Source organism: Nerophis ophidion, linkage group LG14 (genome assembly GCF_033978795.1).
Source record: "Nerophis ophidion isolate RoL-2023_Sa linkage group LG14, RoL_Noph_v1.0, whole genome shotgun sequence".
NCBI classification, from domain to species: domain Eukaryota; kingdom Metazoa; phylum Chordata; class Actinopteri; order Syngnathiformes; family Syngnathidae; genus Nerophis; species Nerophis ophidion.
This window is the reverse complement of record NC_084624.1, coordinates 30,957,121-30,984,751: the sequence shown is the minus strand read 5'-3', so window position 1 is coordinate 30,984,751 and position 27,631 is coordinate 30,957,121. Positions and strand designations below refer to the sequence as shown.

General features: G+C 38.3%; 1 protein-coding gene across 2 annotated transcripts; it reads left to right on the top strand.

The window, feature by feature from the left end:
• The first annotated feature begins 391 nt into the window (after positions 1-391).
• fam131aa (family with sequence similarity 131 member Aa) lies at positions 392-27,394 on the top strand. 2 transcript variants are annotated; one of them, XM_061920383.1, is made up of 5 exons: positions 392-639; positions 13,318-13,423; positions 13,506-13,682; positions 25,966-26,100; positions 26,196-27,394. In XM_061920383.1, the coding sequence occupies exons 2-5, from the start codon at positions 13,333-13,335 to the stop codon at positions 26,618-26,620; spliced, it is 828 nt and encodes a 275-aa protein (XP_061776367.1). In that variant the 5' UTR covers positions 392-639; positions 13,318-13,332; the 3' UTR covers positions 26,621-27,394. The 2 variants fall into 2 exon arrangements, with proteins under 2 accessions (XP_061776367.1, XP_061776366.1); XM_061920382.1 differs by lacking the exon at positions 392-639 and adding an exon at positions 13,014-13,254.
• The last annotated feature ends 237 nt before the right edge of the window (positions 27,395-27,631 follow it).

The window sequence follows — 27,631 nt, the reverse complement described above, 5'->3', positions numbered from 1 at the left end:
TTGGATTGGATTAGGGGGGGCGGGTTGCTCACATATGTGGTCCTCTCCAAGGTTTCTCATAGTCATCATTGTCACCGGCGTCCCACTGGGTGTGAGTTTTCCTTGCCCTTATGTGGGCTCTACCGAGGATGTCGTAGTGGTTTGTGTTGTGGTTTGTGCAGCCCTTTGAGACACTAGTGATTTAGGGCTATATAAGTAAACATTGATTGATTGATTGATTGATTGTCAATATCGGCTGCTGGGTTTCATTGTTTAATGCTGTCTGCTGGTGGTGTGTCTTAGCTCAAAAAAGGTTGAAAAACACCACTGATATAGTGTATATGCATGTAAAGAAGAAGAGCAGGATTTTGGGGGGGGGGGTGACCCCGCCTTTTCCTCCCGTCACCCCCCTCTTTTTTTTTTCCTGCCTCGATGACGCTCACCATATCGGGAGACATTTGGGCAGCCAAGCAATCCATGGTGTCTCCTCCTCCTACTCCTCCTACTCCTCTCTGGCGGAGATCCGACGCCGTAGTCGGCGGTGCGAAGATGCTCCCAGGGACGGCGTGACGACGGAGCTCCACCGCGGGCCAACGCAGCGGGAGGAGAAACGGCGTCCTTACGTTGCAATCTGTCTGCCGTGCGCATTATGACTTACAGGTAGGTGCTCCCTCATGACGTCGATGGTGGTGGTGCTTTGGGATCAAGAGGGGTTGCCATGCGGGGAAAACCTACAGCATATCCACCCCCTGCATTGCTTTTTGTTGCGAGATAATTGGCAGCCTTCGTCAATGGCTGACTGAGCCTGGCGGTGCGTGAACGCACCATTTCCACCACACCGTCGGGCCCCTGCGGCTAGCTGCCTCCCTTCACGCCCACACAAGCTGCTTGGGTTCGGCTTGACGAGGAGGCTGGAGAGCCCACTTGTTGGTCGTCCTCCGTCGCCGTCTCCACCTGTGGGACGACAACGCACAACTCGCACTCCCTCAAACAGCAGCCTTTAGAGCAGGGGAAGGGAAACTATGGCTCTCGAGCCAGATGTGGCTCTTTTGATGACCGCATCTGGCTCTCAGATAAATCTTAGCTGACATTGCTTAACACGATAAGTAATGAATAATTCCGCTGGTAATCGCAGTGTAAAAAATTACATTCAAAATATAAAACATTCTCATACATTTTAATCCATCCATCTGTTTTCTACCGCACCTGTTCAAGAAGTCGCATTAATGGTAAGAAGGATTTTATCATCGGTGAACTTCCGAATAAAAATGTTATTAAAAAGAATAAGAGACTTATTATGTGAAGATCTGTCACTTCATTTCTGTTTTTGCTTCTTTGTTTCGTATTTACTTCCCATCAGTGCTTTTATTTTGTTTCCATTTCCTGTTTGTCCCGCTGAGCGCTGTGTTTTTTTTCCCCTCAACTGCTGCCAATCAGCATGTTTCTATTTATGATTATCTTGCGCGTTCCTCAGAGCTCAAAGATTGACTATTGTTTAGAACTGTACATGCAAGACTGCTTCATTCCCCTCTGTTGGTGATATTAAAAGCATCTTACCTGCGCTTCGCTCTCCTGGTTCCTGCATCTAGGGGTCGCTACTACTGCTGCCATGTGAGTTTGTGACATATTATACTCTATAAATGTTGGTCTTACTTAAAAAAGCAGACATTTAGTTGTATTCAGTGTTAAAAAAATATTATATCGCTCTCACGGAATACATTTTAAAATATTTGGCTTAAATGGCTCTCTCAGCCAAAAAGGTTCCCGACCCCTGCTTTAGAGCAGTGGTCCACCAACCACCGTGGAGCCCGACTTAAACAAGTTGAAAAACTTATTCGAGTGTTACCATTTAGTGGTCAATTGTACGGAATATGTACTGAACTGTGCAATCTACTAATAAAAGTATCAATCAATCAATCAAAGGTGTTGCCATCCATCCATCCATCCATTTCTACCGCTTGTGTTAGCGTTATGCTAAAAGCACGCTAAACGCTAAGGAAAGGGTAAAATATTGCTTTCTGGTTCAAGTTGTCATCACGCCAAATAACCACGCATTTTTGCATTTTGGATAAACATGAATTGGATTTTTGTGTTTGTATGGAAAAATAAATATCCATAAAAGGAAAACAGAACAAAATAAAAGTTTATGGCCATATTTTAATGAAAATCAACCCTTTTTTGTTTGTTTTTAAATCTGCCCTAATTTCATTATTGATTTGCATTTCAGAATTGGAAATAGAATGAACGGAAGGTACACGGACCTGTGGGTCATTTTATTCTATTTTAATTTCTGAAACAAAAGTTGGACAACTATTTATTGACACTTTTTAAAAATTGCAATAGGACTCCTGCTGAACAAAGGTGTTACCGCTGTGCTAAAAACAAGCTAAACGCAAAGGAAAAGCTAAAATATTTAGTTCGGTTTAATTTTTCATCACACAGATTACCACGCATTTTTGCATTTGAAATGACCATGTATTGGAATTTTGTGTTTATCTGGAAAAATAAAAGTCCATAAAAGGAAAACAGCACAAAATGTAATTTTATGGCAATTTTTTAATGAAAATTAACCATTTTCTGTTTGTTTTCAAAACTACCATATATAATAAAAATCGAAAAACGGCCTTATCTTTGTTTTTTAATTTGCGTTTCAGAATTGGAAATAGTCTGAACGGAAGGTACACGGACCAAACAACATACTGTAATTGGATTTTGATATACTTTTTTTTAAATCTTAATAGATTATTTTATATATAAATAAATATATATATATATATATATATATATATATATATATATATATATACACATATATATATATATATGTATATATATATATATATATATATACACATATATATATATATATATATGTATATATATATATATATATGTATATATATATATATATATATACACACACATATATATATACACATATATATATATATGTATATATATATATAAAAAAATGTTTATTTTATATATATATATGTTTATATATATATATATATATGTAATATACATATATTATATAATAGAAAATTAACACTAATGAGTTAACTGATGAACATTATCACATAATTTATTCAGAAAATATAAATAACGACAAATAAAGATAAAATACTATTAACCGCAACATGTAAGTGTAAAAAAAAAACCAACAACATTATGATTTGTACAATTTCATAATGTGCTTGTTCTATTTTTAAACAAAGAAAACAATCTGAAGTTGTCTTTATTTTTAAGTTATCGTGCCGTGATTTTACCAGTCCGGCCCACTTGGGAGTAGATTTTTCTCCATGTAGCCCCCGATTGAAAATTAGTTTGACACCCCTGCTTTAGAATGACACGAATGCTCACTTTTGAGATATCTATGTAACATAGTGCACACTACTTTTACCTGTAAAAAATTTAAATGTAGATGTGCTTAACGAATACCGTTATTATTGATCATGATTGCTTTAGATCACATGTGTCAAACTCAAGTCCCGGGGAACTGGCCCGCATATCATTTGATGTGGCCCATGAAAGCCTGGAAAAAATGGGTTTCAATAAAATAATTTTTATTTTATTTTATTTTTGTAACTAAATGCGTTCGTTTTTTTTTTTATTTTGACAGAAAAAATGCATACATTAAACTTTAATATTACCTGATCATGACAATCATGCGTGGCGCAGTGGGAGAGTGGCCGTGCGCAACCCGAGCGTCCCTGGTTCAATTCCCACCTAGTACCAACCTCGTCACGACCGTTGTGTCCTGAGCAAGACACTTCACCCTTGCTCCTGATGGGTGCTGGTTGCCGCCTTGCATGGCAGCTCCCTCCATCAGTGTGTGAATGTGTGTGTGAATGGGTAAATGTGGAAGTAGTGTCAAAGCGCTTTGAGTACCTTGAAGGTAGAAAAGCGCTATACAAGTACAACCCATTTATCATTTATTTATATACTGTACTGCAAAACTATTTTTGTGAGATAAAAACAAATCGCTAAATATCTGCTTGTCACCTTTATTCATGATTTTAAAGCAAGTTATATACAAAAAAAAAAATCAAATAATCAAATGCATATGCATTTCGATTAATCATGATTAATCACAGGTTATTACCTGCGTCTAAAAATGTAAATTTTTTTTACGAAAATTACACTCTCTGAAAGCCACCGTTACTGCGATGTGGCCTTCAATGAAAATGAGTTTGATGATGTTATTTTTTATAATCAATATAATTTACATTATATGTAATACAATACGTAATGTAATTTATTTTGTTTGTTTTAAGTCATGCAGTGGCATCCATTTATTAATTATGTTCAATTATATATTTCATTCTATTATATTTAAGAAATTATCAACACAATATAATAAACATCAACAATAATTCATGATAAATAAAATGGTAAATAAAATGTTATCATTACGATTTTATTTATTGTATTATTTTATCATTAATGTAATTGTTTATTATAGTTCATATTTTATGATTAATTATGTATTGTATAATATAAAATGAAAACAGCAATAATTTGACTTCATATTAAAAAACTACACAGCAGGGGTCTTAAACTTGTTCTGGCTATATTTCATAATATACTAAAATAAATGTAAAAGGATTTACCTCATGATATTGTTACACAATTGCCCGTGCATTTGATTATATGTTTTACATACATAATTTAAATAATGTCATCTCAGAATTTTACTGTACTTTTATTTTTATTTTTACAGTATACTGCTGTAAAAGGGAAAAAAAAACAACACACTGTTTTTTGTTTTTTTATGGTAAAATTGACTGATCTGCCAGTTTTTATAGTCAAATCTATTGTTATTTTTACACTGTACAATTTGATGGATACTTGCTGTAAAATCACAATTCAAACAAATAATGAAGTATTTATTTGTATTTAACAAAAAAAAAATTAATGAACACATGCAACATCTGTCAAAATGGAGACAGATGGAAAAATAAAGTACTTTGTTTCCGCAAAAAAAATAATGTGGTGGGCCAGATCTGGCCCCCGGGCCTTGAGTTTTACACCAGTGCTATATATACAGAATTTTCTTAATACAAGATTGATAAAATACCATTTAATATAATTGAATATAATAAAATTAATATTTTAATAAAAATACAAGTTTTCCGGGAAGAGCTAGACGAAGTGGCTGGGGAGAGGGAAGTCTGGGTTTCCCTGCTTAGGCTGTTGCCCCCGCGACCCGACCTCGGATAAGCGGAAGATGATGGATGGATGGATGGATGGATGGGTTTTCCGTTACTAGTATTTTAAATATTTTCCTTTAAAGACAATACAGTTTTTGTACGCTTTTTGGTAAATTATTTGCTTAAAATGATGTCACTTTCACTCGGAAAAAATAATGGCAACAATAACCATAAAAAATATCATTAAAACATAATGGCAAGTCATCTTAATATTTTTTGTAAAATCTGAAGACAGTACCAATTTTTGAAAAAAAAAGTTAATACGTAAGTTCATACATAACTTTAATAGCTAAATCACAGGTAGAAAATGTTCCAAAAGTATATTTACTTTTCCTTTATTGAAATGTTAACATTTTCCATTTTAGGACAATTTACAAATTTTTTGCAAAGTTGTTTATGTTAAATTGTGGGCTTCATTTTTTTTAACTTATCATACGATACGGATATTGTAGCCATGACTACTGGCCGATACGATCCAATACGATATCAGCGCAAATAAAATAAATGTTTTATTGTTTTCCAGTTTGGAATGTTAGATCCAGACACCTTGATGAAATGATATGTTGTTGTGATCTTGTGGATTCATACACTTTTGAGTCTCATTTACTTGCGGTATTTATTTGTGCTGGGTGGATTTATGGCTCTTTAAAGGGAATCTGATCTTGAGGAGCCGTTCAAAACACTGGCTCATTACTATAGTTTTTTTTAACTCTTTTTTTCTGTATCAAGGAACAATCATTGATAGCAGGTATAACATAAGATGTGGATCAGAATAATTTAAATGAACACAAAAATTACTCTATTGGTGACAATTATTGTGAAATAGCAGCTCGGTGGGAGAGGTGTTCGTGCATGTGCCTCACAATACGAAGGTCCTGAGTAGTCCTGAGTTCAATCCCGGGATCGGGATTTTTCTGTGTAGACTTTGCATGTTCTTTCCGTGACTGTGTGGATTCCCTCCGGGCACTCCGGCTTCCTCCCACTTCCAAAGACATGCACCTGGGGATAGGTTGATTGGCAACACTAAATTGGCCCTAGTGTGTGAATGTGAGTGTGAATGTTGTCTGTCTATCTGTGTTGGCCCTGTGATGAGGTGGCGACTTGTCCAGGATGTACTCCGCCTTCCGCCCGAATGCAGCTGAGATAGGCTCTAGTGCCTGCGACCCCGATAGGGAAAAGTGGTAGGAAATGGATGGATATATTTGTTTTGGTCTTATATATAGATTTTTTTTTTAAAAAAGGGGTTAATATGACACTTTTTCTATAAAGTAGCTTTTGGTCCAGTCCCCAACCCCCACCCCAAAAGGGACAAGCGGTAGAAAATGGATGGATGGATGGATATTGGCTATTTTTACATTTTATTTTGTTTATTTTTTCTTTCTTAACGTTCCTTAAGGTGCCATATCCCTATGCTTGTGACACCACCTAATAAACATTGTACAGTACAGAAAAAACACACAAATAAGTAAATATAAATGTATATACATTCCTCAACAGTATAAATACTTTTTTTTTTTTTTAAACATAATAAATATATGAATCTAGCATTTTACAGTACTACCCTTGAACATACGTGAACTACTTTATATAATAGAGCAATTAGCAGGAAAAGTCAATAAAAAAGATAAATATCTATTTACTGTAACTCCATCTTCTACAGCTTATTCTCATTTTGGGGGGGGACTGGTGCCTATCTCAGCTACAATCGAGCGGAAGGCGGGTTACACCCTGGACAAGTCGCCACCCCATCACAGGGCCAACACAGACAGACAGACAGACAACATTCACACTCACATTCACACATTAGGGCCAATTTAGTGTTGCCAATCAACCTATCCCCAGGTGCATGTCTTTGGAAGTGGGAGGAAGCCGGAGTACCCGGAGGGAACCCACGCAGTCACGGGGAAGACATGCAAACTCCACACAGAAAGATCCCGAGCCCGGGATTGAACTCAGGACTACTCAGGACCTTCGTATTGTGAGGCAGACGCACTAACCCTTCTACCACCGTGTAACTAATGTTTTTACAAACCCCGTTTCCATATGAGTTAGGAAATTGTGTTAGTTGTAAATATAAACGAAATACGATGATTTGCAAATCATTTTCAACCCATATTCAATAAAATATGCTACAAAGACAACATATTTGATGTTCAAACTGATAAACATTTTTTTTTTGTGCAAATAATCATTAACTTTAGAATTTGATACCAGCAACACGTGACAAAGAAGTTGGGAATGGTGGCAATAAATACTGATAAAGTTGAGGAATGCTCAGCAAACACTTGTATGAAACATTCCACAGGTGTGCAGGCTAATTGGTAACAGGTGGGGGCCATGATTGGGTATAAAAGCAGCTTTCTTGAAATTCTAAGTAATTCACAAACAAGGATGGGGTGAGGGTCACCACTTTGTAAGCAAATTATCAAACAGTTTTAGAACAACATTTCTCAACGAGCTATTGCAAGGAATTTGGGGATTTTACCATCTACGGCCCGTAAAATCATCAAAAAGTTCAGAGAATCTGGAGAAATCACTGCATGTAAGTGATGATATTGCGGACTTTTGATCCCTCAGGCGGTACTGCATCAAAAACCGACATCAGTGTGTAAAGGATATCACCACATGGGCTCAGGAACACTTCATAAAACCACTGTCAGTAGCTACAGTTCGTCGCTACATCTGTTAGTGCAAGTTAAAACTCTACTATGCAAAGCCGAACCCATTTATCAACAATATCTTGAAACGCCGCTGGGCCCGAGCTCACCTAAGATGGACTGATGCAAAGTGGAAAGGTGTTCTGTGGTCTGACGAGTCCACATTTCAAATTATATTTGGAAACAGAGGACAAGGTGTCCTCCAGAACAAAGAGGAAAATAACCATTCGGATTGTTATAGGCGCAAAGTTCAAAAGCCAGCATCTGTGATGGTATGGGGGTGTATTAGTGCCCAAGGCATGGGTGACTTACACATCTGTGAAGGCACCAATAATGCTGAAAGGTACATACAGGTTTTGGAGCATCATATGTTGTCATCCAAGCAACGTTATCATGGACGCCCCTGCTTATTTCAGCAAGACAAGTGTTACAACAGCGTGGCTTCGTAAAAAAAGAGTGCAGGTACTTTCCTGGCCTGCCTGCAGTCCAGACCTGTCTCCCATCGAAAATGTGTGGCGCATTATGAAGCGTAAAATACGACAGCAGAGACCCCAAACTGTTGAACGACTAAAGCTCTAGTACATAAAACAAGAATGGGAAAGAGTTCCACTTTCAAAGCTTCAACAATTAGTTTTCTCAGTTCCCAAATGTTTATTGAGTCTTGTTAAAAGAAAAGGTGGTGTAACACAGTGGTGAACATGCCCTTTCCCAACTACTTTGTCATGTGTTGCAGCCATGAAATTCTAAGTTAATTATTATTTGCAAAAAAAAAATAAAGTTAATGAGTTTGAACATCAAATATCTTGTCTTTGTAGTGCATTCAACTGAATATGGGTTGAAAATGATTTGCAAATCATTGTATTCAGTTTATATTTACATCTAACACATTTTCCCAACTCATATGGAAACAGGGTTTGTAAATGTCTGCTACTTTTCCTTTGACTCTGCGTCATTTTCGAGTGTATGTGCATACAAAATGACTCCCAAACGAATGGCTCTTATAGTTCACTCCGAAGAGCCTTTCAAAAGACTTGATTAATTTGCAAACCTCACATCTCTTTTGCCCAAGTCAGGCAGTAATCTATTGTTAGAGGGGAATGTTGCCTATCGTTGCACAATCCCTATATGAGACAAGTACACATTTTTCTTTTTTATGCATTCTAACTCATAAAGAAACAGTAGCAAAAGTCAGCCAACAATAGAGCCAATGGGAGTGACTCTATTCCGCCTATCAGGTGCTCTAAAAAGCATCCAATAAACCCTCATCAAGGTTTTATCAGACATGCTGTGGGTGTACAGTACAGGCCAAAAGTTTGGACACACCTTCTCATTCAATGTGTTTTCTTTATTTCCATATTTATGTCACAATTATGAATGAACACGTGGAGTTATGTACTCAACAAAAAAAGGTGAGCTAACTGAAAACATGTTTTTTATTCTAGTTTCTTCAAAATAGCCTCCCTTTACTCTGATTACTGCTTTGCACAATCTTGGCATTCTCTCGATGAGCTTCAAGAGGTAGTCACCTGAAATGGTTTTCACTTCGCAGGTGTGCCTTATCAGGGTTGATTAGTGGAATTTCTTGCTTTATCAATGGGGTTGGGACCATCTGTTGTGAATGAGAAGGTGTGTTCAAACTTTTGGCTTGTACTGTACATGTAATGTAGTAACAGGCACATGCATAATAACATGTAAGATAATGTTGACCGTAAAAGAGTGGAAGTGTCAAGCGTCACATGTTCGGTTGTTTCCTTAGTTTATGCTTAGTTAAAAGAACGGATTTTGAACTGCAATGACACAAACTAAATCACAGTAATAGAATGCAGGTGGAGTTGCATCATACGCGAAGAAGGACTTGCACGACAAGGTGCTAAAAAACATGTCATTTGCTATTTATACACTTTTTAGATTGTATAACTATCAAAATATGTCATGAATATAGGAAAAATATATTGATCACCTGTGTATAAAGACCACCTCAGTCAAAGGGTTTGAGGACTGGATTAAGGCAATGTTCACTAACATCAGTCAAAATGATTCATTTTCATTTGTGGTGACTTCAACATTGTCATCTTGAACCCTAATAAGCAAAAGACCACTGATGACTTCACAGACACTACTGTACGTACAGCTTGAATTAATATCCCCTAATCACAAGGCCAAGCAGAATCACAGGACACGGCGCTATGCTTATCCGTAATATATTTACATGTGACTTTGATGATAAAACTACAAGCGGATTGTTAATACTGCTATGAGGTGGCGACTTGTCCAGGGTGTACCCCGCCTTCCGCCCGATTGTAGCCCCCCGTGACCCCAAAAGGGAATAAGCGATAGAAAATGGATGGATGGATGGATTGTTAATTACTGACATCAGTGATCATCTGCCAGTTTTCACAATCCATGAAGGAAACTACAAAAAGAGGAACATTGATGACCAAAATACATTTCAAAGACTACGCTCAGACGAAATCATGATTGCCTTTAAGAATGACCGGAGAGAACAACATTAGCACAATGTGTACGGCGAAAATGATGTGAGTAAGGCAATTTCTTTAATACAAAACCCAAAACCAGTGAAGTTGCCATGTTGTGTAAATGGTAAATAAAAACAGAATACAATGATTTGCAAATCCTTTTCAACCTATATTCAATTGAATAGACTGCAAAGACAAGATATTTGACGTTCAAACTGCAAAACTTTTTTATTTTTTGAAAATGTTAACTCATTTGGAATTTGATGCCTGAAAACTTTTTTTTTTTTTTTTTTTTAAAGCTGGCACAAGTGGCAAAAAAGACTGAGCACGTTGAAGAACGCTCATCAAATACTTATTTGGAACATAACACAGGTGAACAATCTAATTGGGAACAGGTGGGTGCCATGATTAAGTATAAAAGCAGCTTCCTTGAAATGCTCAGTCATTCACAAACAAGGATGGGGCGAGGGTCACCACTTTGTCAACAAATGAGTGAGCAAATTGTCAAACAGTTTAAGAACAACGAGCTATTGCAAGGAATTTAGGGATTTCACCATCTACGGTCCGTAATATCATCAAAAGATTCAGAGAATCTGGAGAAATTACTGCACGTAAGTGGCAAGGCTGAAAACCAAAATTGAATGCCTGTGACCTTCGATCCCCCAGGCGGTACTGCATCAAAAAGCGAAATCAGTGTGTAAAGGATATCACCACATTGGCTCAGGAACACTTCAGAAGACCACTGTCAGTATCTACAGTTTGTCGTTACATCTGTAAGTGCAAGTTAAAACTCTACTATGCAAAGCGAAAGCCATTCATCAACAACACTCAGAAATGCTGCCGGCTTCCCTGGGTCCGAGCTCATCCAAGATGGACTGATGCAAGGTGTAAAAGTGTTCTGTGGTCTGACGAGTCCACATTTCAAATTGTTTTTGGAAGCTGTGGATGTTGTGTCCTCTGGACTGAAGAGGAAAAGAACCATCAGGACTGTTATAGGTGCAAAGTTCAAAATCCAGCATCTGTGATGGTATGGGGGTTTATTAGTGCCCAAGGCATGGGTAACTTACACATCTGTGAAGGCACCATTAATGCTGAAAGGTACACACAAATTTTGGAGCAACATATGTTGTCATCCAAGCAACGTCTTTTTCATGGACGCCCCTGCTTATTTCAGCAAGACAATGCCAAGCCACGTGTTACAACAGTGTGGCTTCATAGTAAAAGAGTGCGGTTACTAGACTGGCCTGCCTGTAGTCCAGACCTGTCTCCCATTGAAAATGTGTGGTGCATTATGAAGCCTAAAATACGACAATGGAGACCCCGGACTGTTGAACAACTTAAGCTCTACATCAAGCAAGAATGGGTAAGATTTCCACCTGAAAAGCTTCAAAAATGTGTTTTATCAGTTCCCAAACGTGTACTGAGTGTTGATCAAAGGAAAGGCCATGTAACACAGTGGTAAAAATGCTAAATAACTAAAGTCATGTGATTTCCGATAACGTTATCTAACTGAGACGTACCAAAAATGTAAAAAAAGTAGGTTTGCATTATAACATTTTATATGCTTCCATCCATCCATCCATCATCCTCCGCTTATCCGAGTTCGGGTCGCGGGGGCAGCAGCCTAAGCAGGGAAGCCCAAACTTCCCTCTCCCCAGCCACTACGTCTAGCTCTTCCCGAGGGATCCCGGGACGTTCCCAGGCCAGCCGGGAGACATAGTCTTCCCAACGTGTCCTGGGTCTTCCCCGTGGCCTCCTACCGGTTGGACATGCCCTTAACACCTCCCTAGGGAGGCGTTCGGGTGGCATCCTGACCAGATGCCCGAACCACCCCATCCGGCTCCTCTCGATGTGGAGGAGCAGCGGCTTTACTTTGAGTTCCTCCCGGATGGTAGAGCTTCTCACCCTATCTCTAAGGGAGAGCCCCGCCACCCGGCGGAGGAAACTCATTTCGGCCGCTTTTACCCGTGATCTTATCCTTTCGGTCATGACCCAAAGCTCATGACCATAGGTGAGGATGGGAACGTAAATCGACCGATAAATTGAGAGCTTTGCCTTCCGGCTCAGCTCCTTCTTCATCACAATGGATCAATACAACGTCCGCATTACTGAAGATGCTGCACCGTTTCGCCTGTCGATCTCACAATCCACTCTTCCCTCACTCGTGAACAAGACTCCTAGGTACTTGAACTCCTCCACTTGGGGCAGGGTCTCCTCCCCAACCCAGAGATGGCATCCCACCCTTTTCCGGGCGAGAACCATGGACTCGGACTTGGAGGTGCTGATTCTCATTCCGGTCGCTTCACACTCGGCTGCGAACTGATCCAGTGAGAGCTGAAGATACCGGCCAGATGAAGCCATCAGGACCACCATTTTATATGCTTTTGAATCCTATTTTTAACACAAATATGGCTTCAAGGCGTCTCGTCCTGACATCTTCACTGGAATAGACTAAGTGTTATTCCATTATTTCCTAACAAGGAGAACCAGTGGCTTTCCAAGAGTTTAGTACTCGTGTTTTGTCAAAGGTCACCATGGGTATTGGGAGCTTAGTGGTCCACAGGTGTTGCACAGATAATCATGGAACTTCTTAGTGTGTTGCTTTCGCGGGCCCTATCACTTTTAAAAGAGCTTAGCAGCTTTGGTGTGGGCCTGAGCTGCTCAGTCACACGCCATATGTTTGTCATGGAGACATGGAGCCGACGCTGAGCCTCACCTCCCTCAACTCTGGCCTTTGGGGCCCATTTTTCGCTGGCTTAACATGGCACCAGCATCTGTGCTGCAAATGTAGGGCATGGCCGTCCGCCTTCCTCCCTGCACGCTGCTGTTAAACAGCGAGCTGTTAGTGTAGCTGAGACGCTGCTGGTGTCGGCCATGAGGAGCAGGTCCAGGAGTAGTGAAGGAAGGCAGGAGGAGGAGGAGGAGGAGGTAATACGTCGGTATTCTTTTGCAGCCTTCAATGCACTTACTCCAAATTATCCGATCTTGCAGGTGAAATTTGAGGAAATGATTCCGAAGTCGGGAAAATCTCCGGCAGACTCGCGGAAAAGTGTCGGCATCCATGAGTTTGCAGCGCTGGCCAGGTCGTCCCTGAACGGTAAAGGTTGGAAGCGATGTCACCTTTCTCTCTGGCTGACTTCAGCGGAGGGATTTCCTTTCTCCTTTGTGTGTTTACTTAGGCATCTCTCAGGCTGTCAGGGACCATGTGACCAAACCCACCTCCCTGGCCCAGGGCCGCGTAGCCCACCTCATCGAGTGGAAAGGATGGCCCAAACCTGTGGAGCCTCCTCAGGCCGCACACTTTAACTCTTACTGCCATCTGACTGAAGGGGAGAAGGAGGCGCGCTTCGCTGCAGGTACACTTTATGCCTTCTTCTTGTTGTTGTTGTTATTGTTATTGTTGTTGTAGTTGTGCTAGACCAGGGGTCACCAACCTTTTTTAAACCAAGAGCTACTTCTTGGGTACTGATAAATGCGAAGGGCTACCAGTTTGATACACAGTTAAAAAAATTGCCGGAAATAGCCAATTTGCTCAATTTACCTTTGATAAATAAATCTATACATATAAAAAAATGGGTATTTCTGTCTGTCATACCGTCGTACATTTTTTTTTCCTTTTAGGGAAGGTTTTTGAGGAGAATAAATGATGAAAAAAACCACTTAATTGAACGGTTTAAGAAAGGAGAAAAAACGAAAATTAAATTTTGAAACATAGTTAATCTTCAATTCCGACTCTTTAAAATTCAAAATTCAAACGAAAAAAAGAAGAGAAAAACTAGCTAATTCGAATCTTTTTGAAAAAATTAAAAAAATAATTTATGGAACATCATGAGTAGTTTTTCCTAATTAAGATTACTTTTAGAATTTTGATGACATGTTTTAAATAGGTAAACTCCAATGTGCACTTAGTTAGAATTTATAACAAATTGCACCATGCTATTCCAACAAAGACAAATCATCATTTCTTCTAGATTTTCCATAACAAAAATTTTAAAAGAAATTCAAAAGACTTTGAAATAAGATTTAAATTTGATTCTACAGATTTTGTAGATTTTACAGAATCTTTTTTTTTAAATTTTAATCATAATAAGTTTGAAGAAATATTTCACAAATATTCTTCGTCAAAAAAACGGAAGCTAAAATGAAGAATTAAATTAAAATGTATTTATTATTGTTCACAATAAAAAAAAAAAAATTTACTTGAACATTGATTTAAATTGTCAGGGAAGAAGTGAAGTGAATTATATTTATACAGCGCTTTTCTCTAGTGACTCAAAGTGCTTTACATAGTGAAACCCAATATCTAAGTAACATTTAAACTAGTGTGGGTGGCACTGGGAGCAGGTGGATAAAGTGCCTTGCCCAAGGACACAACGGCAGTGACTAGGATGGCAGAAGTGGGAATCGAACCTGCAACCCTCTAGTTGCTGACACGGCCGCTCTACCAACCGAGCTATGCAGCCCCATAGAAAGAGGAGGAAGGAATTTAAAAGGTAAAAAGGTATATGCGTTTAAAAATCCTAAAATCATTTTTAAGGTTGTATTTTTTTCTCTAAAATTGTTTTTCTCAAAGTTATAAGAAGCAAAGTAAAAAAATAAATGAATTTATTTAAACAAGTGAAGACCAAGTCTTTAAGATATTTTCTTGTATTTTCAAATTCTATTTGAGTTTTGTCTCTCTTAGAATTAAAAATGTCGAGCAAAGCGAGACCAGCTTGCTAGTAAATAAAGAAAATTGAAAAAATGAAAGCAGCTCACTGGTAAGTGCTGCTATTTGAGCTATTTTTAGAACCGGCCAGCGGGCGACTCATCTGGTCCTTACGGGCTACCTGGTGCCCGCGGGCATTGCGTTGGTGACCCCAGTGCTAGACTAATAATGTCAAAAATGTTACTATATTGTGTGAGAACTGTGCCACAAGTTCTACTCCAATTACAATGACATACTTATTCAGTATTACGATATTAATTAAATGTGTTTCTTTGTTTTAAATTGATCCCTAATCATTATTGTAAATTATTATTATTGTCATTGTTAATTATATTTATTCAAATGCATGTATTTACATATTTTATTACCATCACACCACATTAATTATAATAACTAATAATAATGTAATACAGTAATTAAATGTTCTCAATTGACATTCCGTTTGATTGCATACTTATGTAAAATTGATATTATCACTTAATATATTTCTATAATAAGACATATTAGTATTACTATATCATCCATCTATCCATTTTCTACCGCTTTTCCCATTTGGGATCACGGGGGGTTCTAGAGCCTATCTCAGCTGCATTCGGACGGAAGGTGGTGTACACCCTGGACAAGTCTGCACCTCTTCACTGGGCCAACACAGATAGACATACTATCATTATTAATTTATTCATTCAAATGCGTTTGATTAAATATATGTATCATTCCACTGATAAATATTCTCTATCAACATTCTGTTCAATTATATAATTATGTCAAATTATTTACAATAAACAAATATGACAAGCATAATAATATTAAATGTTGATATTAGTTATTATCAATTTATTTTAAATATTTAATTACATTTCCTATCTTCAAATGACATTTAGTTTATAGAAAATGTAAAGAAATTGTTCAAATGTAATACATTAATGTCAATATTTTGATTAGTTGAATAATTACATATAGTTTATTCCTATTAGTATTATTTCATTTTGACAAAATTTGTTCATCTAGTCTCTTATAAATCGTTTAAAAATACATTTAAAAAACAATCTGAATCCTTTGAAAAAATCCATATATTATTTTGTTTGCAATTAAAAATAACAATGATTAAATATTCCTAAAATAACGTATTTTAGTTTTTAAAAAGTCATCTGAATAAATAAACTACATTGCAATAGATGAAATAATTAATTTGATAAAAGGCTACTACTAATTAACTACAATTATTAATACTATGACTTCTAATAATATTAATACAAAAATAAGTCATTGGTAATAATTATACAAATATATGACATATTAATGTCATTACTACATTTACAAATAATAAATGTTGCTAATTAAAAAATACGTATATAAATATATGTATAATATATATGTATATATACATAAATATAGTATTCATATACTTTTTTAGTTGGCCTTTTTTTTTTAAGTATCTGTATGGTGCTTGTGAGCATACATTAGTTTCTCATGTTTCCAGCAGGATCATGTATATTTTTACATGAGGGATTTTGGTGGAGAATTATTGCGTGAAACTACAGTAGCTGCAATACCGTGATTGTGTACGTGCACATGCTTCCTTAGCTTACTTAGCCCGGTTTAGCTCCGGCATCATCTGGCACCCTGCCGCCTTCTGTCAAGCCACCTAATCCTCCTAAAAGTCCTCTCCCGTCTCCTGGGAGATGACGGCTGGTCGTGTTCTATAGCAGATGGTGGAACCACTTGATTGGCCGCCTTCCTCTTGTTGTTTCGCTGTGACTCATCCTTGACGCTGACGTTAGACGGTTAGTTTGATCACAGCAGACAACATGAAGGAGGGAGAAAAGCCTCATCAATAAAAGGACTTATGCCATCCTGTCCATCCATACTGAGACAACATACACAACTAGATGAGGCAATTCCTGAAGGAACTGCGTGTGAATGCTACGATGCTGAAGTCGAACTGAAATGCTGACAGAATGTAGTACGAATGTAAGAATGGTTTGAATGTTAAAGAGTTTGAATTTCCAGGAAAAACGGAATTTGGTTTGGAAATTGGGAAAGTGTTAGTTTGAATTTCCAGGATGAGTGGAATGTGTTGATGTTGGAATGGTTTGAATAGGTAGAAAATTGTGGGGATTGTGCAACTTGGAAAAATGTCCCATTCATTTCAATGGGGACTTCCTGGAAATTTGGGACTTTTGGGAAAAGCGGGATTTTTTTTAAAAATGATTAGGAGTATGAGTGTCCTGAATGAGCTGAATTGGTTGGTGTTGGAATGGTTTAAATCGGTCAAGAAATGTTGAAGTAGTAACAGTTTTTCAATTGAAAAAATGGTGTTACGGAATTTCGGGGAAATCTGGAATTTTTCAGGTTCTTAAACAAACTTGTTTTTTTTGTCCTGACTAAGAAGAATGTTTTGACAGTGGACCGGTTGAAAAATGTGAAAGGAGTCATAATAAAAAAAGTTGGAAATAAGGTTTGAAAAAAATAAGAATTCCTGGAAATTTGTTCAATGTTCGATTTTCCAGGATGAATTGAATGTGTTGAAAGTGGAATGGTTTGAATCGTTTGAAAAATGTGGGAATTGTGGAAGTTTGAAAAATGGATAATTCATTTTGACTGAGGAACATGTCCCTAAAGACTAGGAATTCTAGGAAATCAGTGGCATTTTTCTTTTTTAATAACTGTTTAACATTCCAGAACAGGTTGAATGTTTTGAAGTTGGAACGGTTTGAATCGAATAAAAAATGTGGGAGTTGTGGAACTTTAAAAAAATATGTTCCATTCATTTCAAGGGGAATCTCATGGAAATTTGGAAATTTCGGGAAAAGCTGGAATATTTTGGAAAATACTAAAATGAATTGTATTCTAAACGGTTGGTGTTGGAATTTTTCAAATCGGTCGAAAAATGTTGAAGTATTTACATTTTTAATTGAGAAATGGTATTACGGAATTCCTAGAATTTCGGGAAAACCTGGAGTTTTTCAAATTCAAAAAACAACTTTTTTTTCCCTTCTGATTAATAGGGATGTTTGGACGGTGAAAGTTTGAAGAGGGTTGAAAAATGTGGAAAGAGTTGTCGAAAAAGGTCAAAAAAGGGTTTGAAACAAACAGGAATTCTGGAAATTCCTGGAATTTTTTGGAACTTGAAATAATGATAATTTGAATGTCCAGGATGAGTCGAATATGTTAAAGGTGGAACGCTTTTGAATTGGTTGCAAAATGCAGAAATGGTGGAAGTTTGAAAAATGGCCAATTCATTTTGAATGGGAAAAATGTCCTGGAAAACCTGGAAATCTGGGAATATTTTTTAATTTGTCAAGGGAAAGCCCGCGATTCCCGAATAGGCTGAACAGTTTGAAGTTGGAATGGTTTGAATGGGATAAAAAATGTGGAAGGTAGAGCACGCCAAAATCTGGAGAAGAAGAAGAAAAATAAATAGATGAATTTTGGTGTGACTGCTTTGGAGCATTCACATAATAAATATGTTGTTTGTCCGTTTCTTTCATTGAAAATATGATTCATTTATTTGAACATTGTTGTCCTCAAAAGAATATCCCTTTATTTTTTTTAGATGCAAATGAGATTCTGATCCTGGGCTGATTGTGTTGTGCCATGTGTTTGTGGAATGGTTCTTGGGTCACTGTTTCTCAAATAGTGGGGGAGATTTTCATAATTTGCGTCTACACTCTTGTACTCATGTTAGAACGATACACACGCCTGCAGCTAGAGGGCAGCAATGCTCAATCTAATCAACGGTCTCGTTGTTCTACCAGGTGGAAGTTGTAAGGACACAAGAACACAGGTGGACAACGTAAAGATCTGTCGATCCATCTGCCATTTTTATGAAAAAATACGTGCCCTGCTGTTGTCCATTTATGTCTTTTGATGCCGATTACAAACACAGATCCCGTCTGACTGACACTGTTCATTTTTGGTCAGCTGGTTAACAAGCGAGCAGCTAATTGTGTATTTCAAGAAAGAGCATTGAGCCGCTCCGCTAATTTAGTAATAGTCACCTCCATTACGGAATATAAACTGAAATTCGTAGTATCTTAAGTATAACTACAAAGTTCCCGCGGAAATTTAGATGGGCCTGCTATCTGTGCCCTGGAACTCTGGTTGCCGAAAGTCGCCGTACTTAGCAGATGGTGTCGAGTGTCCGAATCCGAGAGTTTTAGGTGTAACTGTACAAAATGAGCTACACAGCTAGCCTAAAACGTTTGCATGCTGACATTTAGCATGTGTGCAAACGTTAGCATGATAACAGTTAGCACGTTTCATATACTCAAAGGTACAAAAATAGAGAAGAAAAGTGTAAAATTAGATGGAAAAACTTAGCATGCTTAAGTTAGCTTCTCAGAATGTTATTGTTTGCATGCTAAGAGTTAACAAATGTCACCTACCAGGTTGACATTTGCTGTAAACCTTTGCAAAACTAGCTGAAAAAGTTAGCATGCTAACAGTTAGCTTTTGACACATATCAAGTTAAATTACACTTAGGTGTATGGCAAGGGAATTAGAGAAAAACGTGTAAAAATAGCTCAAAAAGTTAGCACTTTAATGTTATCTTGTTTATTTATTTATTTGACAGGGAGAGTACATTTAAACATTGCTACTCATAAGTAACCAATGTCAAAGTCCATAAAGACTTCTAGCCACAAGCTAATTTGCAACCATTTTCGCTGGTTAGGCTTTTTAAAAAAAAGTTGAGAAAAGTGTAAAACTTATACAAAAAGATTAAGATAAGCAAAATAAAAAATACGTAAAAAAATAATTGGCCCTATTTGTCCATACTACACCCAGTTCTCGAGCTCACACTTCTGATTGTCCTTAAGCCACTTTTTCAGTTTTGTGGAGAAAAGTTTCATAGTCCAAATGGGACTTTAACTCCAGTGGCAAAGAGTTCCACAGATGTGATGCCTTCACTGAGAACGCAGATTGACCCAGAGCTGTCCGGCACCTTTTCACTCTGCAGCTCCCACCGACTGCCGACTGCTAACGTTAGCATGCTAAAAGTTAAGAGCTGTCACATACCAAGGTAAATGACTGTAGGTTAAAGGCCTACTGAAATGAGATTTTCTTATTCAAACGGGGATAGCAGGTCCATTCTATGTGTGGTACTTGATCATTTCGCGATATTGCCATATTTTTGCTGAAAGGATTTAGTAGAGAACATCCACGATGAAGTTCGCAACTTTTGGTCGCTAATAAAAAAGCCTTGCCTTTACCGGAAGTAGCAGACAATGTGCGCGTGATGTCACCGGTGTGATGGCTCCTCACATCCTCACATTGTTTATAATGTGAGCGTCCAGCAGCAAGAGCTATTTGGACCAAGAAAGCTACAATTTCCCCATTAATTTCAGCGAGGATGAAAGATTCGTGGATAAGGAAAGTTAGAGTGAAGCACAAAAAAAGAAAAAAAAAGAAAAAGCGACGGCTCCAGGCGGCGGCAGTGGGACCGTTTCAGATGTAATTAGACACATTTACTAGGATAATTCTGGAAGATCCCTTATCTGCTTATTGTTTTAATAGTGTTTTAGTGAGATTGTAAAGACATACCTGAAAGTCGGATGGCTGCGGTGAACGCCAGTGTCTCTCTGAGAAGCCGATGGAGGAGCCAAGATCACAGCTGCCTTTTTGAGCTGCAGGAGGAAGTCGCATAATCCACTGAAGTGTCCGGTAATATCACAATTTTCCCATCCAAAAACTAGTTGACGTAGAAAACATATTTGCTTGACCACTCTGTGTTAAAGCTTCACAACAAACAAAGAAACACCGGCTGTGTCTCGGTTGCTAAAGGCAGCTGCAATCCACCACTTTCCACCAACAGCATTATTCTTTATAGTCTCCATTATTCATTTAACAAATTGCAAAAGATTCAGCAACACAGATGTCCAAATTACTGTGTAATTATGCGATGAAAAGAGACGGCTTTTAGCCCTAAGTGGTTCTGGGCTAATATGTCCCCTCCAACCCGAGACGTCACGTGCACACGTCATCATTCCGCAACGTTTTCAACAAGAAATTCTGCGGGAAATTTAAAATTGTAATTTAGTAAACTAAACGGGCCGTATTGGCATGTGTTGCAATGTTAATATTTCATCATTGATATATAAACTATCAGACTGCGTGGTCGGTAGTAGTGGGTTTCAGTAGCCCTTTAAACGGTTGCAAAATTAGCTCAAAAAGCGAGCATTTTAATGTTTGCATGCCAGCATGCTAACATAAACATGCTCAAGGTTAGCATGAGACACATACTAAGTTAAATTTAAATTTCACCACACCTGGTGTGTTTGTGACTATCAGTGGTACTTTAACTTTTTTAGTTGTTTATGAAGGCCCTGTGATGAGGTTGCGACTTGTCCAGGGTGTACCCTGCCTTCCACATACTTGCCAACCTTGAGACCTACGAATTCAGGAGATGGGGGGGGGGGGGGGGCAGTGTTGAGGTGAGGGTGGGCAGGTTTGAGGTGGGAAAGGGGTAGGGGAGGCGGGGTTTTCTGTTAGCGGGGGTGTATATAGTAGCGTCCCAGAAGAGTTAGTGCTGCAAGGGGTTCTGGGTATTTGTTCTGTTGTGTTTATGTTATGTTAAGTTGCAGATGTGCTCCCGAAATGTGTTTGTCTTTCTTATTTGGTGTGGGTTCACAGTGTGGCGCATAGTTGGAACAGTGTTAAAGTTGTTTATACGGCCACCCTCAGTGTGACCTGTATGGCTGTTGATCAAGTATGCGTTGCATTCAATTGTGTGTGTGTAAAAGCCGGATATATTATGTGACTCGGCCGGCACGCTGTTTGTATGGAGGAGAAAAGCGGACGTGATGACAGGTTGTAGAGGACGCTAAAGGCAGTCCCTTCAAGGCACGACCCAATATCGGGAGAAATTCGAGAGAGTGGTTTTCCCGGGAGATTTTCGGGAGGGGCACTGAAATTCAGGAGTCTCCCGGGAAAATCGGGATGGTTGGCAAGTATGTCCTTCCGCCTGAATGCAGCTGAGATAGGCTACAGCAACCCCTTCAACCCCGAAAGGGACAAATGGTAGAAAATAGATGAATGGAACTTATATGACTGTAATGTGTATGGCTTTGTAATTACAGAAAAAAACACAAAGTTCCCCCCAAAAATTGCACTTTAATGTTTGCGTACCCAAATCGGTCGAACGAAACCTTTCCGCCGGTATAACATATGTGGGGGTTCGTTGGCCGGAACTATATTAATAATACAAGTTAAAGTATGAGTAATAATAATAATATGAGCTGCTTGCATTGCAGCCGGCCCATAATTATCAATTATCACTGGAGGACGAGGATAAACATCTTACAGGCCTCCTAATACCTAAGCTAACCGCTAAGCTATCTTTAAACAACACTAAGGAGAGCTTGGTAAATACGAAGAAGTGTAGCAAGTTACAAGTTACAGAAGAGTATGCAAATATTAACAGCAAATTAAAACATTGATTATGAAGAGTTAGAGAGAAGATAATACAACAACTGTTGGAATTGTCACAGTCAGTACACAACACGTAAGAGGGTGGCTCCATCTGTAAATAGGTGGTGTTGATACCAGAGTAGCAGTGTGTGATAGATACAGAAAGGTAATTTGACATATATTTTTTCTCAATAATTTTGTTGTCGTTTTTGTCAGTGTAAACAAACTCCGGGAATAAATCATTAGACACTTGTTTGTGTATGTAATAAAGAGAAAAAGGAACTAGTTTAAAATGGTGTTGATATCGTTACATTGTAAATAGCACTCGCCTTAAATACAATAAAACATTTTACAAGCTCTTCTGAATGTTTTGGAATTGTATTTTTATTGTATTATTGTGTATTATTTTGTTGGACTGATTGATAAAAAAAAAACCCCAATAACAACAACAACAACAAAAAAATTTTTTTCAGGTAATACATGTGATCGGTGTTGGTATCGGCCAATCTCACTCATGGATGATCGTAATGGGCAGCAGAGAACCCTGTTCGGAACATTCCTTGTAAAAAGCTAAAAAATAATGATCAAGTAGGGATGTGAATCTTCCCATGCCTAAAATAAATAACTTATAAAATCTATTTTTAAAAACACAAAACATTTTTTTATGATTGATTTTTTTAAATTCGGGAACAATTTTTTAAAAATGTTTTCACTTGTACCAATTTTCGGAAAATGATGAAACAAGTCAGAACCTGAATAAATAAAAATGTGAATAATTTTTTTTTTTTTTCGCACCAAAGACAATAAGAATGAGACCCATTACCTCCCTGCTTGGCACTCAGCATCAAGGGTTGGAATTAAGGGTGAAATTACCAAAAATTATTCCTGGGCGTGGCCACCGCTGCTGCTCACTGTTCTCCTCACCTCCAAGGGGGTGATCAAGGGTGATGGGTCAAACGCAGAGAATAATTTTGCCACACCTAGTGTGTGTGTGACAATCACTGGTACTTTAACTTTAACTTTTTCCACATTTTTTATTATGTTACAGACTAATTTACGCAATTGAATAAGATACATTTTCTTCATACAATTCTACACACAATACCCCATCATGACGATGGGGAAAAAGTTTTTTTTATAGAACTTTTTGGAAGTTTTGGAAGAAATGTGTAGGGACTAAGCCGTGGAAAATGAATGGATGAATGTATTAAAAAAAAATAAAAAAATTTAAAAAAAGGAAATCACATTTACATAAGTATACACAGCCTTTGCCATTAAGCTGAAATGTGAGATCCACTGACCATCTTTGATATGTTCCTACAGCTTAGTTGGAGTCCCCCTCTAATAAATTCAGTTGATTAGACATTTGATTGTACGGTATACTTGTACTAGTATAGTATCATGGTACTAATGAATCAAAAACGGTACTATACTCTGTTTGAAAAATACCGCTTTCCCCGCCATCACGCCATAACATTGCTGGTTTTACGAGCAGAGGAGCATGTTTTGCAGCGCACAATCACGGAGTACTTACAAGCAGACACAGTGTGTAGACAGAAAAGGGAGAACGGACGCATTTTGGCCTAAAAACTAAATATATAGGTGAAGTTATAACACTGAAACGCCCTCAGGAAAAGGTGCTTTAAGACATGCTAGCTAGTTAGCAGAGGTGGGTAGGAACGTTACTCCGTTACATCTACTCGAGTAACTTTTGGGATAAATTGTACTTCTAAGAGTAGTTTTTATGCAAAATACTTTTATTTGAGTATATTTATAGAGAAGAAACGCTAATTTTACTCCGCTCCATTTATCTACATTCAGCTCGCTACTCGCTACAATTTTATCGACCTGTTAATGTTTGTTTTGGTTTATGACAGAGCTTCAAAGTAGGATCTACGCATGCCTGCGTTTCACCAATCACATGCAGTCACTGGTGACGTTTGACCAATCAAACAGAGCCAGGCGGTCACATGACCGTCACACGTGGACACCGACTTAAACAAGTTGAAAAACGTATTGGGGTGTTACCATTTAGTGGTCAATTATACGGAATATGTACTGTCCTGTGCAATCTATTATTAAAAGTTTCAATCAATCAATCAAAAGTGTAAAGGAAAAAAAACACTTTTTATTTCAATTGTACTTCCAGTCAAAAGACTAAAGACTGATCGCACAGTTTCTGTCTTCATAATAAAAGTGCCGCTCCATCGCGCCTGCGCTAACAAAATAAGAGTCTCCGAAAGCCAGAACAAACAAGCTAGCAAGCTACGGAGTTTGCCGCCAATGTATTTCTTGTAAAGTGTATAAAAACGAATATGGAAGCTGGACAAATAAGATGTCAAAAACCAATGACTTTCGTGTAGTATTAGACAGAAAGGAGGAACTTTTTTTCTCCTCCATTTGAAAACGTGGACGTTATCAGCACTATACTGTCTGATTCCAATCAATGCAAGTCATCAGAATCAGGTAATACACCAACTTATATTCTTGTCTTCATGAAAGATAGGAATTTTTTATGTTAAACATGCATGTATATTCATTAAAACACCTTTAACATGTCAACAAAAACGGGAAAATAAATACATATAAATTATATACTGTATATATAAATGTATAATATATATATATATAATAATATATATATACATACATATATATATATATATATATATATATATATAAATGCGTCTGTATGTATATGTATACATGAGGTAGATCGCCTCGACTTGGTCATTTATTAAGTAATTGATTACCGTTGAAAAACTTATTGGGGTGTTACCATTTAGTGGTCAATTGTAGGGAATATGTACTGTACTGTGCAATCTACTAATACAAGTTTCAATCAATCAATCAATCAATCAATGCCTACTGAGCCTATGGTGCTGTTAAGTTATTGTGGCTCAATTTGCCTTCATTGTTTTTATTGTAATGTATTATTATTTAATATATATTATTGTTTTAGTTGCTTAAGAGATATTCCTGGCACTGAATTTGTTCATTGCTATTTTTATGTTTTTGTGCATTATTTGTTGCCGTAATCCTTAAACAAACAGGTTACTCATTACTTGAGTAGTTTTTTCACAAAATACTTTTTACTTTTCCTCTAGTAAATATTTGGGGGACTACTTCTTACTTTTACTTGAGTAATAAATCTCTAAAGTAACAGTACTCGTACTTGACTACAATTTCTGGCTACTCTACCCACCTCTGATAGTTAGGGGCTAACATCCATCCGCAGTCGGCAGTGTTTTAGTTACTTCTAAATTACGAAACCTTGTCTCCATGAAGCCGAATAAAGTAAGTTTCTTACAAGTATCATCCCTGCAGGACGAGGAAGAGCTAAACATGCTTCACTACACACCGTAGTTCACCGGCGTCACAATGTAAACAAACGCCATGGGTGGATCCACACCTGACATCCACTGTAATGATACCAAGTACATGAGCGTATCTAGTCGATACTACTATGATCACGCCTATATTTTTTATCGTCACAAAATCTTTTTTCTTCATCTGTGAAGGAGTGGCCGAGCAGTTTGCCATCGCTGAGGCTAAGCTCCGAGCCTGGGCTTCCGTGGATGACGACGAGGAGGACGACTCCAACGACGAAGACACCCACGCCAAACCGGGGACCATCCCCAGTCAGAGCACGTCAGGTATACAACGATGCGTCACTTCTACCACGTCGCTCCCCTCCGTTCATCTGTCCGTCATTCCACGCAGGTGTTCTGACTCTTTGCTCCTCCCTCAGTCGCCGGCGCCACCCAGCCTACTTCCGGAGCGCCGTGCCGCGCTGACACCAGCGAGACTCCGCCCCCGGAGAACCCCGGCGCCGGGTCCAGAAGCGACGTCCCCTTTCCCCTGCAGAGCGAGGGCGCCGGTCCCGGGGGGGACGGTCCTGAGACCCCCGTGAAGGAGCACGGCGAGGTGTTTGTCCACCACAAGCCCGAGTGGAGGCCTCGGGGGCGGAGCAGCCGCTTCGACTCCTGCTACTCCACGTCCCACTCGGAGTCTCCGGGAGAAGAGGAGGAGGACGAGGACGAGGACGTGTTCCAGGAGGTGCGGGCGTGGCACTCCAGAGGCTTCTTGTCCGACCGGGCCTCGTCTGGGGTGGCGTCCTTTGACGAGGAGGACGAAGATGAGGAGAAAAAGGAAGATAAAGAATATTTGATGTGATGTGTTGTCCATGTTCATGTCTTTGATTGTGGATATGACATCATCTGTTCTTTGTGCTCCCCGCCCCCCACGGGAGACTGTGTCCAGGCGGATTGTAAAGCTGACCGAGTTTTGTACATTTTCTTTTTGTCAAGTGTTGCTATGGCGTAATTTTTTTCTATGGATGTTTTGTAGTGTTGTTTCCTGGGGGGTCATGCCCATGTGTTGATACTGAAGGTCTCGCGAGTCACCCCTCACGTTTTTTCCCCACATTTTCTCAAGGGTCAACAGTCGACAAATCCAACTTTAGATTTACCGTCCAATGAAAATGACGCATTCCGAGTGTGTAGCAAGGCAATTGGGTCGCGCACGAGTGCTGCATTTCATGGTGCAAAGGAGCCCAAACACACATCGACGTGATGGGATTCGTTCAATGAACCGCGGCACTCGTGCTGCCCCACGTCATGATGCCACCACAATTGTCTAGTTACTAGCTTGTGTTTCCAGCTATTTAAACAACAATAGTTGTGACGTGTCATCGTCAACCTAAACCCCTTCACAAGCTGTACACTGACTACTCTAAAGTATAACCACGTTCCATATTTCCAACAGTATAACCACTGTTGGAAATATGGAATACTTAGAAATGTGAGGGGTGTACTTACTTGTGGGAAATACTGTAAACAATGATTTTCTTCTTGGGACGATTAGTATCACATATTTGGAAGAAAAAAAAAGTTATGAATATTTGGTTGTCACTCAAAATAAAACACTGGTCATTTGACATGTCACTCATTCATGTGCTCCTTTCTACACAGCTATGTGAACCACTACATTACCAATGTTTAATACATTCAATTCAAATCTTTTCACTAGAAAGTGTAAAAAAAACAACTAATTAATTACAAATAAAACCATAAATGTGCAACCTATAAACTAATAAAATGAAAATAAAAAATTACAGGTAAAACAAAACATATGGAACTTAACAATTAATACAATATAAAATAAAACACATTTTAAAATAAAACA